At 39.2% G+C, this 13,398-nt stretch overlaps 1 protein-coding gene across 1 annotated transcript in view; it reads right to left on the reverse strand.

Annotated features, from left to right (window-relative positions):
* Window positions 1–2,270: 2,270 nt before the first annotated feature.
* Window positions 2,271–13,398, reverse strand: part of podn (podocan) — a 21,692-nt gene continuing 10,564 nt past the window's right edge. Inside the window, exons 4-12 of the mRNA XM_037674729.1 lie at window positions 13,289–13,314; window positions 12,468–12,516; window positions 11,805–11,904; window positions 11,567–11,723; window positions 11,310–11,425; window positions 8,652–8,865; window positions 8,036–8,479; window positions 7,523–7,671; window positions 2,271–2,454 (exon numbers count right to left, since the gene is read on the reverse strand). Of these exons, the coding sequence (XP_037530657.1) occupies window positions 2,307–2,454; window positions 7,523–7,671; window positions 8,036–8,479; window positions 8,652–8,865; window positions 11,310–11,425; window positions 11,567–11,723; window positions 11,805–11,904; window positions 12,468–12,516; window positions 13,289–13,314 (1,403 nt within the window). The 3' untranslated portion in view covers window positions 2,271–2,306. The remainder of the gene's footprint in view (window positions 2,455–7,522; window positions 7,672–8,035; window positions 8,480–8,651; window positions 8,866–11,309; window positions 11,426–11,566; window positions 11,724–11,804; window positions 11,905–12,467; window positions 12,517–13,288; window positions 13,315–13,398) is intronic.

Raw genomic sequence — 13,398 nt, forward strand, 5'->3', positions numbered from 1 at the left:
TTATATATTTATATACATTTGTAAGTACCAGTTAAGTACGAAGTTTTACCCAGTATGGTCCAAGTTTTTAACCCGTAAGTACTATTTGCGTGCCCAATTCATCCCAGCTTTGTACCCAGTGCATAACAAGTATCTAAACTAGGAACCAGTTCCCATACTTTTAAATACCATGTACGTAATGAATTATATTAAGTATTGCTACCTCTTATATTCTAGCTGTAATCTTTAGATACATTTCAAAAAGGCTTTTTAAGGCAATTCAAAATGTGTTATATGAATACAGTAACAAGGTAATCGATTCCTAAAATTCTTTCAACGTTTATTTAGACAGGTCAATCCCATTGAGCCTCAGGGACTCATTTCCAAGAGAGAACTGATTTTAACAAAGAAAAATGCTTGCGTATCTGCAATCAAAGATGTTAAAACATATTTATTATTAATATTTATTGTAGAACACCCAACATGTGCTAAACCATGAAAAATTGGGACAATCTGCAGACATTATAAATCTCAGCATCAGTGTGTTATCAAAGTTCATCTGTATGTGTGGGGGGAAGGGGGGGTGTTCTGCTGAACATTAGAAAACTTCTCAATATTTTTTTTAAAAAGTGTTTTTTATTCAGTGAATGTTGTATGTGACAATACAATATTACTGCATGTGAAAGTGACTCAATTCATATCAATATAGTTAGCATAACAAGGTAAGTATTTTTACAATATTTAAAAATGTACTGTGGAAAGCAGGAGTGGATTTAATTAGCAATAACATAAACTGAAGCTTTTCATATGATGGTGATGGGTGTTTTGTTGGGAATTTTAAATCTGAAGCACGTGTCAACACAATGAAAGAAAACTAAGCACATGCATTTAATTCCATTAGTGAGACAAACCAAACACACTGTAGAGCTATCGTGTCTATTCAACTTGTATATCTCCTGCTATTTTTCTGAAAATCACTTTTTCTGGCTTAAAAAACTGTTTAGGAAACTAAACTTTACTGAATGGGAAAGAACAGAAGTGTATTTGTTCCACCTGATTCACTGGAATGGTAACTCAACTTTGAATGTTCACAAGAGGTTTCACAAAGCACTTTTAATTTGAACTCCAACGAAAAATAAAGACAGCACTCCTTTAAAAAATGTACGTTGCCTGCAGTCTTTCACACTAGAATCTGAGTGGTGAAGTTATAGCCTACATGGCCAAATCGTGTAAATTATGTTTTTGTGTGAGCTCATGCAAAATCTCACAAAGTGTTTTAGTAAAATATGTCTTGGGATGGACTCAGTTACTACCACACCAAATTTTGTCTCAATGTCTATAAAATTGTCTGAGTTAAAACCATTTTGGTGTTTGATAAGGTCTCTGAACAGTGATGGCCATACTTGATGACGCTGACTCTTAAAGTCAGTACATGTACACACAATAATCACTTTCTGAGTGTTTCATTAACATGCGTTCAGTGGTTTAAGCGATATTTTGCTAATGCTACTAGCAAATGAGCTCATACATGAAACATTATCGCCTTTTTGACTTCGACGGTGGGACAATAAACATTTACAGCTACGATAATACGCTTGATACAAGGAACATTTTTAAAGCTCATCAGACATAAAGCACCAGGTTTGTTGTTAAAAACTAAATCCTCATCTGTTTTGATTGACATTGCTAAATCTGTTACAACTAAAAGATAAAGTGTGTAGTTAGGCGTGCAAAAATAAGACATGGCATTTAACAAAAATGCTTTTCTGTGCCTGATTCAAAGGTTATCACAGCCTTTGTGCTTCCACTAAGAGGCAAAGTGCCTTACTTGGCAAGTACAGAGTTTAATACACAGAACGTTTCACAGAAATTCAACGAAATGACATTTAAGGTATAGAGCAAGACAGGTATTTTCAAATGACAAAGAAAATTAAAAAAATAAAACTTGCTTTTTTACATTGCTCACATTTTTGTTGTTGATCCTAAACAATCACATGGGAGAAATTGAGCTATAAATGTGTTAAAGCACAAAAATAACACTTTTGTTGCACGTCAAGCATTAAAACAAATGTAAAAAAAATAATAAAAATGCAATACTAACCATCCTTCAAAATGAAAAACAATTTCCTCCAGTAACCTGCACCAGAATGAACATGACTGCACCAAATGGAAATCAGAGGTACAGTCGCCTTTAAAAGCTTTTCTGTCCTTGGCAATATATGTATATATATATATATATATATATATATATATATATATATATATATATATACATGTGTGTGTGTGTTTGCAGTTCAGCGTCTGTTTGATGGAGTGTTTTCTGTTTCCTAATCCTTCTCTGTTACATTGTCAACCTCCACTTCCTCTCTTTTAAAGGAAAGCTCTGTGTTTCCTGCACCAAAGTCCAGCACTTGCAAGTTGACCAGATGTGCAAATGAGCTCTCGTCTACGGAGTCCACAGACAGGCGGTTAAACCTTTAAACACAAAAACAGAAAGGTGCGTTTAAAACATATTTCTGACATTTGACTGTTCATCTGTCAGACCACAGAAAAGAGCGCAATCTTCATAGACCGGCAGTGTTATTTATAAATCTGCAGTGGCAGCTAGTGGTGATAAAGTGGGCTGATATACAATGTGTAAATATACAAAAACCATTGTGTAAATCTTAGTCTATGTTAGCATAGCCCTGCTAGTCCATTTATACCAGCCACCCCTGTAATTCTGCCAGATGAAGCGTCGAGCTGTTGTTCTGCAAGAGGGGCCCACATGTTATCCACATAGAAAAAAGAAAAAACTGAGAAAGTGTTCATACTTTCAGATGTGAACTTTTCCCCATTTTGTCACAATCCAATCATTTTTAGAATACAGCACAAATGTAGCAAACACAACAGAACAGAAAGGGTCAGAGCCTGTAAACATTAAGTGGCGAGGCTGAGGTCACTGAAACACAAACAAAACCAAAGCCTTGAAAGCACATGTCCCAAACCTCTTAACTCTTGTGGAGCTGCAGCTTTCAGCAGTAGAGCTTGGTGGAATAAGCCTGCACTATGTGGAATAAAGCCAAAAATAAAAAAAATTGAATGCACTGAAGTTAGTGGAGATGAAGAGATTAGATACCAAGCTGCAGTACTTTACAAAATGAAGTTCTGACAGAATACCCTGCAGATAGACCATATTTAGATTAGACTGAGCACATTGGACGCTTCCAAAAAATAAATTTATTAACAATAAAACTGCATTTTTAGTACTCTATTTTGGAACTTAAAACATATTAATTCAGCCCATCCCCACACACTTGCACCTACCCCAAACAAAAAATACGGGAAAAAAAAGCATAATAAAATATACTCTTATTTCAGCTGCACTCTTCTTCAGGGGTCGCCACAGTCCGTGAACTCGCACGAAGATTTGGCAATTTGCTGTTATCATCATCCACAAATACAGGATACTGGGTCAAATATTTTTACAAGCATGACTTTACTATTGTGAGCTCAATGTAGAATGGAGCATCGCGAGAAACTTCACCTAGTGCAGACTGTATATACTCTTTCCAAATAATTCAATTCAATTCAGTTTATTTATATAGCGCCAAATCACAACAAAGTTGTCTCAGAGCACTTTACACGAACATTCACATACATAAAAGCCAATTAGTAAAGTTCTCTATCTAAGGAATGTTGCAGGGCAGCTGTAGAGAGGTTGTATATGTTAAATACTTTCTGAAGATTAAAAAAAGAGTGCCTTGCGCAGATAAACCCAGTTTGAGGTATAGAGATAATTGGGGTAAAACTGCTGCTCGGTGCCTAGTAATTTTGTCAACAGTTTGAAGGAAACATTTAACAAACTGACAATACAAGCTGCACAACAACGAGAAAATGTCAGAATGAATGCAGTCTCAAGCTTTATCGCCATGATAGAATGGTCCAGTTCATTGAGCTGACCCAGAGCAGGAATAGTAATGTCATTGAGGAAGTAAATCAAGTCTGCATAAACATCAGAGGACTCAGATAAGTACAGATATTTAAACAAATTCCACAAAAGTTATCATTTCCAGTGGGTTTGATTTTACTCGTGCACAAATTTCAATTTGAGGTATCAACTGGAATGCAGATATTTGATGCAGCTGATGAGGCAGCAATTTACTCATCTTGTCCAATTGTTCATAACATAAAATTTGAATCTTGAATAAAGTAAAGGTTCAGTGGTTTGTTGTAATGATCCAAAACAGTTTACAAAGCAAATGGACTTCTATCCAGTAGTTAAAGACGTTCCGATTCACATCCAGGAAGCTTTCTCAGTTCAAACATGGAGAGTGTGGGGTTCCAAGTTTTAAAATGCATGAGATGCTCTATTAATAAAGTTCATGTGGATGATTACTGTCACTCCTGCAGAGACATTAGGGTCTTTATATGCCTGGCTTACAAGAAAGATGCTTTGGTCACATGCATGAAGGTGTGAATTAAGGAGAAACTGACAGCGTATCAGGCTCAGTGCTCCATTGTAGGTTTTTCAAAACATAAATCAAAGAATTCTGTTTAAAGTGGGGTTTTCTTGTTTGACATAAATGACACCTCGACACCCCACCACCACCACCCCCAAAACCATTTGTCTTCTCTGTCTAAAATATAAACATTTTGGTCCTCGACAGAATGTCCCTTATTCTTGAGGTATAAGCGGACCACCGAGTCTTGTCCTAAAAGCTGGTCCCCCTGTGATGAGCCATGTGTCTGTGGAGAGGTAGTTTCTCCATTATGAAGGTCTGAACATTCCTGCAGACCCCACACTGCTCTGTTTGGGTTTGGGGAATCTGTCCTTAGGATAGACTTGCTTCTGTCTGAGGGTCCTGTCAGGTTTGGAATGCACCAGGATGTTGTCTTTAGATTTAAAAAAAAAAATCAGAGCTTCTTGGATATCTCAGATATTTTTTTGTGTTTCTGTTCATTTTCCTTTTCTTGTTCTCAAGAGGACATATTTAGCTCTTTAGGGTCCCACAGCTCTCGAAAGACCCTGTTATTGTTCCAATCCCAAAAACCAAGACCTTTCAGTCCCTGAACGACTTCAGGCCTGTTGCACTGACTTCATTAGTAACAAAGTCATTCGAAAAACTGGTCCGGAAGGCCCTCTTGTCAAAAGTTGAAGATCACTTGGACCCAAATTTGCTTATTGTTCATGTAGAGGAGTGGAGGACACAACAGGAACACTTTTAAATATGATTTTAGGACACCTTGAAGGTACAAGAACATTTGTAAGAAAATTTTTTGTTGACTTTTTATCTGCTTTTAATTGTATTCAGCCCTACATTTTAGCAGAGAAATTACAATGTCTATACGGCCTCAACGCTGGCCTCATTTGTTGGCTTGTGGATTTTTTAACTGTTCTGTCTCAATAGGTGAGGGTCAACAGGTTCTCTCTGATGTCTTTTGTCTTCTACCGGTTCCCCTCAGGGCTGAGTTCTTTCACCCCTTTTATTCATTTTATATACAAACGACTGTTGCAGCCAGTTCCCACAGCGTGACATCTTAAAGTTTGCTGATGTTTCTGTCATCCTGTCCCTTCTCAGCAGTGATGACCCAGACCCCGGGCCTGTGGTCAGGGACTTCACTGAATGGTGTGAGTTTTCCTTTTTAAAGATAAATGTTTCTAAGTCAAAGGAGATGGTCATTGATTTCAGGAAAGACTCTTCAGTTGCCACTCCTGTGATCATTAATAGTGAAGCTGTTGAGATGGTGCATCAATATAAATATTTGGAAACTGTTCATGATGACAAACTGAACTTTCATGCTCACTTTGTAGAAGGCCCACCAGAGAATGTATTTTTATCAGAAGCTCCGTGGGTTTAAGGTTGATTCAACTTTTATGAGAATGTTTTATTCCTGTTTAACTTTTACCTTCATCTGTTGGTTTGGACTATTAACATGCAAAACAGGAACAAACTCAAGGACTGTCAGGATGTGCAGCAAAACTGTTGGCATAGCCCTACAGAACCTCACTGACCTACACAAGGTGAGGTCAGTGAACAAGGCCAGGCAGATTCTGGCAGATCCTGATCACACACTCCATGGTGAGTTCAGGTTACGTCCATCTGGACGCAGGTATCTGCTGCCCAGATGTAGAATGAACAGACTGTAAAACTCATGTAAAAACTGAAAAACTCAAACCTTGTAGCAATCAGGCTTCTCAATGAACAGCGATGATGTCTGTACTTTTATTTTGTTTCAATGTCTTGTCTACTTTGGATGTTTTGTGTGCCCACTGACTGTGAAACAAACTGCCCCTCAGGGGTAATAAAGATTCTTGAACTTGAATTTTCAAGACTTCTAATGACTTAAAGTTTGTGTTTCAAGGAGTGGTGAGAGTCAAACAGAAGGTACTGATCTGTCTGGGTTGTATTTCTATAAACTGCAATGTTGAAGCTTCCAAATCTTGCCATGTGCACCAAACAATCCAAAAAGACAGCTTGTTGTCATTACTCTGGTAGAGCTGTCATTTTTAACCCTAACCCGAAACCCAGCCCGGACCGACCCAGATTAGGGCCGGACTGTTATAATGTGATTAATGGGCAGGCAGGGCCGGTCTTGGACTTTTAATTAGATCAGGATCAGCCACCATCCAATTATATGATAACATGGCCTGCCATACTTCCACCAGCTGTACACAGCCATTTCACCGTGAGCTGATTGACCTTGAAAGAGGTAAAAAGTTCAGTTAAGCCTCATATGGGAAGTGCCACTCAGCAGACGCGCGAGGCCGATGATCCATGCAGGTGAGATCCTAAAGCAGACGCGTGTCAGAGCTGTCCGCGTGTCTCAGTAATTCAGAAGAATGCAGGCAGAAACGGGGTTTAAATGCTTTTTTATGGTCATGAAAATACAAACACCCTCAGCTCCGAATCTTCGGCATCTTTTATTCAGCTGCGCGTCCCAGACCGTTAATAACTAATTAAAAATGTCGGGGGGGGGTTTCCTGGTTCTGACCTGTAATTACTGTTAATTCGCCGGGTCGAGTGGGGCGCCGAAATTATGATTGTGGGCTGGGGCCGGGTCGAATCCGAATGCAACTCTACTCTCCTGTAAACCTGATGTTGTTGTCCACAGAGCTGATTTATCTGGTGAATGCTTCTACTTCCTTAGCTTGGATTTTGATTCAGGTATCATCCACATATCTGAACCAGTGGTTTGGTATTGTTCCTTTGTAGGTGTTCAGACTCATTTTTCATTTTTTTTTTTTCCATGTAGACATTACAGGCCGAAGCATGGTTGTACAATAGGATCTCTAGTCTAAACCATGGTGGCCAATGTCTGTGTGGCTTAGACTGGATATCCCATGGCACAACCATTCTTTGGTCTGTAAAGACTGTCGTTTTGTTTGAAATAAGTAATAGAAAGACAGAGATCCAGCAGAGTTCATATCTGGTCTTGGATGGGAGTACTTCTGTTGTTTAGGTCATAACCTTGTTGAAGTTGTTTTCTGATAAATAATGTTCAGTAGAAGGCGACTGTTTTGAATGAAATCATGATAAATTGAGGCCCAAGTGTTTCTTACCGGAGGAAGATGCCTTTGATGTTTGGAGTGTTTTCAAAAGCTGAAGCAGGAACACTGGAGATGCGGTTGCTTTGTAGGTAAAGGTATTCTAAACTCTCGGGCAGGTCAGATGGAACGTGTGTTAGCTGGTTTCCAGACAAGTCCAGTGTCTGAAAACATAAATAATCAGACAAATACGCATTAAAGATTTACACTTTTATATGAAACCCAGGGCCCTTCTCCACTGCAAAAACAGTCATCAAATAAAACAGAACCTACTGTATATCTGATGCTTTGTTTTTGTCATTTTATTTTCAGTTCTGTAGTAGTTACATAATATAATTCACAAACTGGATACAGTAAAACAACTGTGACAAACAAAAGTCTTTATTCAGTAAGATCATTCTTAAGAAAAAGCTTTAGATGGTAGGTGACAAAATTATCAGGTTTTGGGAGGTCAAGTTACATTTTATATATTTATGCAGTGGACAAAGGTTGTTACTAATCTGACCGGTGTTTTTCCAGAACACTTACTGTGAGGGCACTGAGCTCCATCCAGGCTCCCTGGTAGACAGAGTTGAGCTTTAGTTGATTCTCACTGAGGATCAATTTTTGTAACTTCTCCATGCCTGTCAGTGCACCAGCAGGTATTGAGCTGAGCTGGTTGTTCTTGATTTCCAGAACTCGCAGACTGCGAGGAAGACCCATGGGCACAGTTTGAAGGGCATTTCCAGATAAGTCGAGAGTTTCCAGCACACGCAACTTCCTGAAGGCCTCGTGATGCAACCGAGGGTTGGTTAACTTGTTGTAACTGAGGTTTAGCTCAGTCAGGGAATACAGCACAGCAAGGTCATTGCGGCCAATTTCAGATATAAAGTTGTGGAGCAGCATTAGGGTCTTAGCTCGACGAGGTAAGCCCCTGGGAACGCGTTCCAACAAATTATTGTACAAGTGGAGAGTGTGAAGCTTCTTCAAACCCTAGAGAAAATTTAGATTCAAACATACCAATGAGATTTTGCATTTTAGCATATAATATATAGTTTGTGCTTATAATTTCACATGTGCATGTCTGTTAAGTTGTACAATTGTTAATGTGTCTTCTGTAGATATACTTCAAGAGAGAACGGCAAAGTGATAAAATTAAATGTACCTGGAAAGCCATTGGATGAATAGAACGGGAGCGGAGTTTATTATTGTGAAGGAGCAGGTATTCAAGGTTCCTGACCGGGTTGAGAGCATCTCCAGGGAAGCTGTGAATTGAGTTCTTCTCCAAATGTAGCAGCACTAGATTGCGAGGCAGACCCATGGGAACAACACTCAGGTTGTTATTTGATAGATCAAGATACTCGAGGCTACTCAGTTGGCTGCAAAAAGGGGAGAAAATAATTTTACCAAATTTTTCTCAAATGACTGGTTTTGATGTCAACACACTTGAGTCAAAGTAAAAAAAATTCCAAGGTAAAATTTAAACTAATGTTTCAAAAAGGCTGTTACAAACATGTTAAAATTCAAAGAGGGATTATATGGCAAATTTAAAATACTGACTTCTTTATAGACCCAAATAAGTGCGCTAATGGTGCCCTTCTTCATGTTGCATTGTTATGTATAGACTTAATAGAATATATTCACCTCAGACTGGTCGAGCATTGCTTGTAAGGTACTATTTCACTGGGCTGCAGCTGTTGAAGACTAGCTGGTGTCTAATTTATGGGAAAAACACAAGGAAATGCTCAGATTTTCCATATCAGCATCACTAAATTCAAAGTGACAGTGACAAAGAGACCAGTGAGCCATGTGGCTGCATTTTGAGCTGCCAGGTTTTGAAAATCACAGCCCTACATTATGATATGTATTATTACTATAATACTACTATAGACGCATTGTCTGCAAAACTGCATTCTTGGCCCTGCACATTATTTTGTTTCCACACCACAGCCACCATGGCAGTCTCCCCCACATTTATGATTTAATCCACAGTATCAAACTTTTGAAATGAGGATAATAAGATTTTAATATAGGGGAATTAAACTTATTATTATTGTATAATAAATAAATTATAATAATTATTAAATTATTATTATTAAGTAAATTATAATTGATTATTGTAACAAAGTGATTTTTTTTTCAGACCAGGACATTAGCTTTAGATGTTTTCTGTCAGAGGAAAGCTCCCATGCAGGAGTGTTAAAAAACAGCTGTAGTTGTATTGAGACTGATAATGCCCACATTGACTTAGTGACTGTTTTGAGACAGAATCTGTAATTTTTTGAACATTTTCAAAACTCAAGCAACAGGACTGAACACATATGTGACTTGCTTGAGGAAATTGAGAGCCCCCGTGTAAACCAGGAGACATTCCGAGGACGCTCCTACAAATGATGGTCATTTAACTAGTTTCAGCCCAGTGAGATACTACAATACAGTACCACAACTTCTTGTTTACTTGATCTAGTTGAAAAAATTATATACTTTAATGTGGGATATTTGCGGTCATAAGATTTGTGGATTTTAATTTTGTGGATCAGAATGGGTGCAAATTCCAGTCGTTTGTACATCAAACTAAGTATTTGTGAATTAAGTTTTGTAACCTTGTAAAATAAATTCCTGCTTTGTGTATGTGTAGATAGAAATGTGTGTGTGTAAAACGATGATTGATGTTTGTAAAAAATAATTACACAAGTTACAATTTTTTGCGAAGATGTGTTTATGAAGAATCAGAATATGACCTGGGTATACTGGACCTGCTGTGACCTTATTTTTTCCTTTGTGCGTCAAGGCCAAGGTACTAGATTGGCTGCACACAAATAAATTGTCCCGTCATTTTCTGGTGTCACTCGTATGATCTCTCTAGCCAAAAAGCACGTTTGGTGGCTGTCCTTGAAACAGGACGTCAGGACTTTGCTGTTGCTTGTCCTAACTGTGCTAGAAACAATTGGCAACCAACCACCTACAGGCAAATGGCAGCTGTTGCCAATCACCAGGCAGCCCTGGTCCCATACCTCTCAGAACAAGAAACTTGCTGACCAACACTCTACAGCTCCATCCTACCAAGTCAATCAAAGGGTATGGCTCTCTTCACGTGACATTCATCTATAATAAGTAAGGATTAATAAGTGCTATGTTTTGTCATCATTGTACGTTCCCATACAATGATGAAATTGCTTCTCTGCATTTAACCCATCACACCTGAGATACAGCCAGGTGGAGAAATGGGCAACTATGTAGGTACCTGGGGAGAAATTGGGGATTAGGTGTCTTGCTCAGGGACACCACAACATGTGGGCATGACAGGGAGTCAAACCGCGACTTTCTGGTCCCAGGTTGGCTGCCGTACCTCTACACCATCTTGGCCCCAATCTAAAGGATACCCTCAAGAAGCTGGCTCCATGGTTCATTGGCCCTTTTCCCATTGTGAAAATTATCAACCCATCGGCAGTCAGGCTGCCGTTACCCACTTCTATACATATTCACCCAACCTTCTATGTGTCCTAAGTTAAGCCTGTTGCTGAGAGTCCTTTGTACCCACCAGCCAAACTCCGAGTCCTAAGAAGAAAATGGATGGATGTAAATCCTTTTTACACACACATTCTTATCTACACATACGCAAAACACAAATTTATTTTACAAAGTTGCAACTCCTAATTCACAACTACACAGGCTGATTTACAAGCAAAAACTATTTATGATTGGAATTAGTTCCCATAGATCAGAAGCTGAAATGTTTGTGGACCCATTGTTGTAAATGCATGTGCAGGGTGCTAGCCCATGTGTAACAAAAGAGAAAATATGTTTGTTTGTTTTTTTTCACCTGAAAGTCTCGCTGTCCATCCCCTCATTGGTGAGCAGGTTGTTCTGGAGATACAGTTCTCTCAGGTTTCGCAAGTTATCTAAGGCTCCAGCTGGAATTTTCTCCAACTTGTTACTCTGCATCAGAAAGAAAAACAAAAGTCATGATTATTATTTTGTTTTCAGGAATAAACATTGGCAAAACTGCTACCAATGCAGCTGCACACTTAAGCAGAAAGATGCTATGGTGTGTAGTTATGTGTTTGACTCTTAAGCGACCTTTAAATGAAGGCGGTAAAGACTGGAGGGCAGGTTGCTGGGAACAATCCGCAGAAAGTTGCTGGACATGGTGAGAATCTCCAAGTTGTTCGAGCCATTTAACATGTGATCAGGAAGTCCGGCATCACTCAACTTATTGTTGTGGAGGTACACAGACCTGGAAGTCCCGACACAAATGAGACCATAAACATAACTCAAACAAACAGAGATAAAGTCACACAAGTGCACAAGTTCATACCTTAATTTTGGTTTATGGCCAAATGTGTATGGGTAGATTCTTGTAAGCTGATTGGCAGCAAGATCAGTACTAACCAAAGAGGGTGGCAAGACCTTTGGCGCTGAAGTAAGCTAAAAGCACAATAAAAGAAACAGAATACAATTTGAAATGCACAGTACACAGAGACAAAGGCCCCAAGTTTTGGATTCATGTCCTGTAGGCTGTAGTTTGAACTGTTTGGCCTTGCTGGCCATTGTTACGTTTGAAAAAAGTCAAGAAGTGTGAACTATAATAACTATGGAGCACAGGGGTGGAAGCATCATGTTGTGGTGGTGTTTTGCAGCAAGAGGGACAGGTGCTCTTCACAAAATAGATGGCTTCCTGAGGAAATAAATACTGATGCAACTGCTCAAGGCCCAGAGAGTTAAAGTTTGACTTTAACAGTTGTGCAAAGAACAGTGCAGTTGTTATCATTATTTAAGTTTCATGATGTGGATAAGAACTGGATTTTTTAATGTCCATCCATCCATCCATCCATCCATTATCTTTACCCGTTTATTCCATTTTGGGTCACATGGGTCGCCGGTGCCCATGTCCAGCAATCACCCTGGACGGGTCGCAAGTCCATCACAGGGCCACATAGAGACAAACGAGACAAACAACCATTCACTCTCTCACTCACACCTAGGGACAATTTAGAGTTACCAATCAGCCTAACATGCATGTTTTTGGTCTGTGGGAGGAAACCGGAGCACCCGGAGAAAACCCACGCATGCACGGAGAGAACATGCAAACTCCACCTAGAAAGGCCCCTGGACCGGGGTTTGAACCAAGGACCTGCTCGCTGAGAGGCAGCAGCTCTACCAGTTGCGCCACCGTGCTGCCCGATTTTTTAATGTAAAGCAGAGAATATATTATTTTATGTCGTTAAAAAGAGTATTGTGGTCATGCAATAAATAGTACAGCTGTGTGCTAATTTGCAAGTTTGCTGAAATAAACATCTGAGCTTATAAAGTAACAATATTTGATTGTAATAGTGTAAGAATATCAAATCTATCTGTGTGATTCCATTTTTTTCCCTCTGCTTTTTTTTCTCTTGTAGCAGGTTGGCACCAATGAGCAGCAGCTGGGACTGATCTTGGAAATGAGCTCCAGGAGTATGTATGACTGCTGAAGTGATCCTTCCAATGCTGGAACATTACATACCAACCAGTATAGTGACAACTTATGTGTTTCCTGAAAACTAAATTAATACTTACCACATTATTCCTCTGTGTCCTCCTGGTTCCTGTTTCTGTGAGGTTCTGATCCTGGACCTACCTGTGTACCTCCTGTATCCCCAAGCTGAACTGGACCTTAGAGATCCTGTTACCACCCACCACCCATCTACCTACCTGCTAACCAGAGAATCTTCTACTTATCTGGACTCTGCCCCCCTCCTCACTGAGTTGACGGATTCGAATGAGATTGTAAGAAGAATCATTCATATCTAATTTAGACCCAACATAGCTGTAAGCCTTACTTACAAGTCCTTTTCCTTTTCAGATTTTCTCCATACCTCTTGTGCATACACTGGAAAAAGTTTTGCACAGAGTTGTTCATTCAAGCTAAAAAC

Source organism: Nematolebias whitei, chromosome 3 (assembly GCF_014905685.2).
Source record: "Nematolebias whitei isolate Nwh7 chromosome 3, NemWhi1, whole genome shotgun sequence".
NCBI lineage: Eukaryota > Metazoa > Chordata > Actinopteri > Cyprinodontiformes > Rivulidae > Nematolebias > Nematolebias whitei.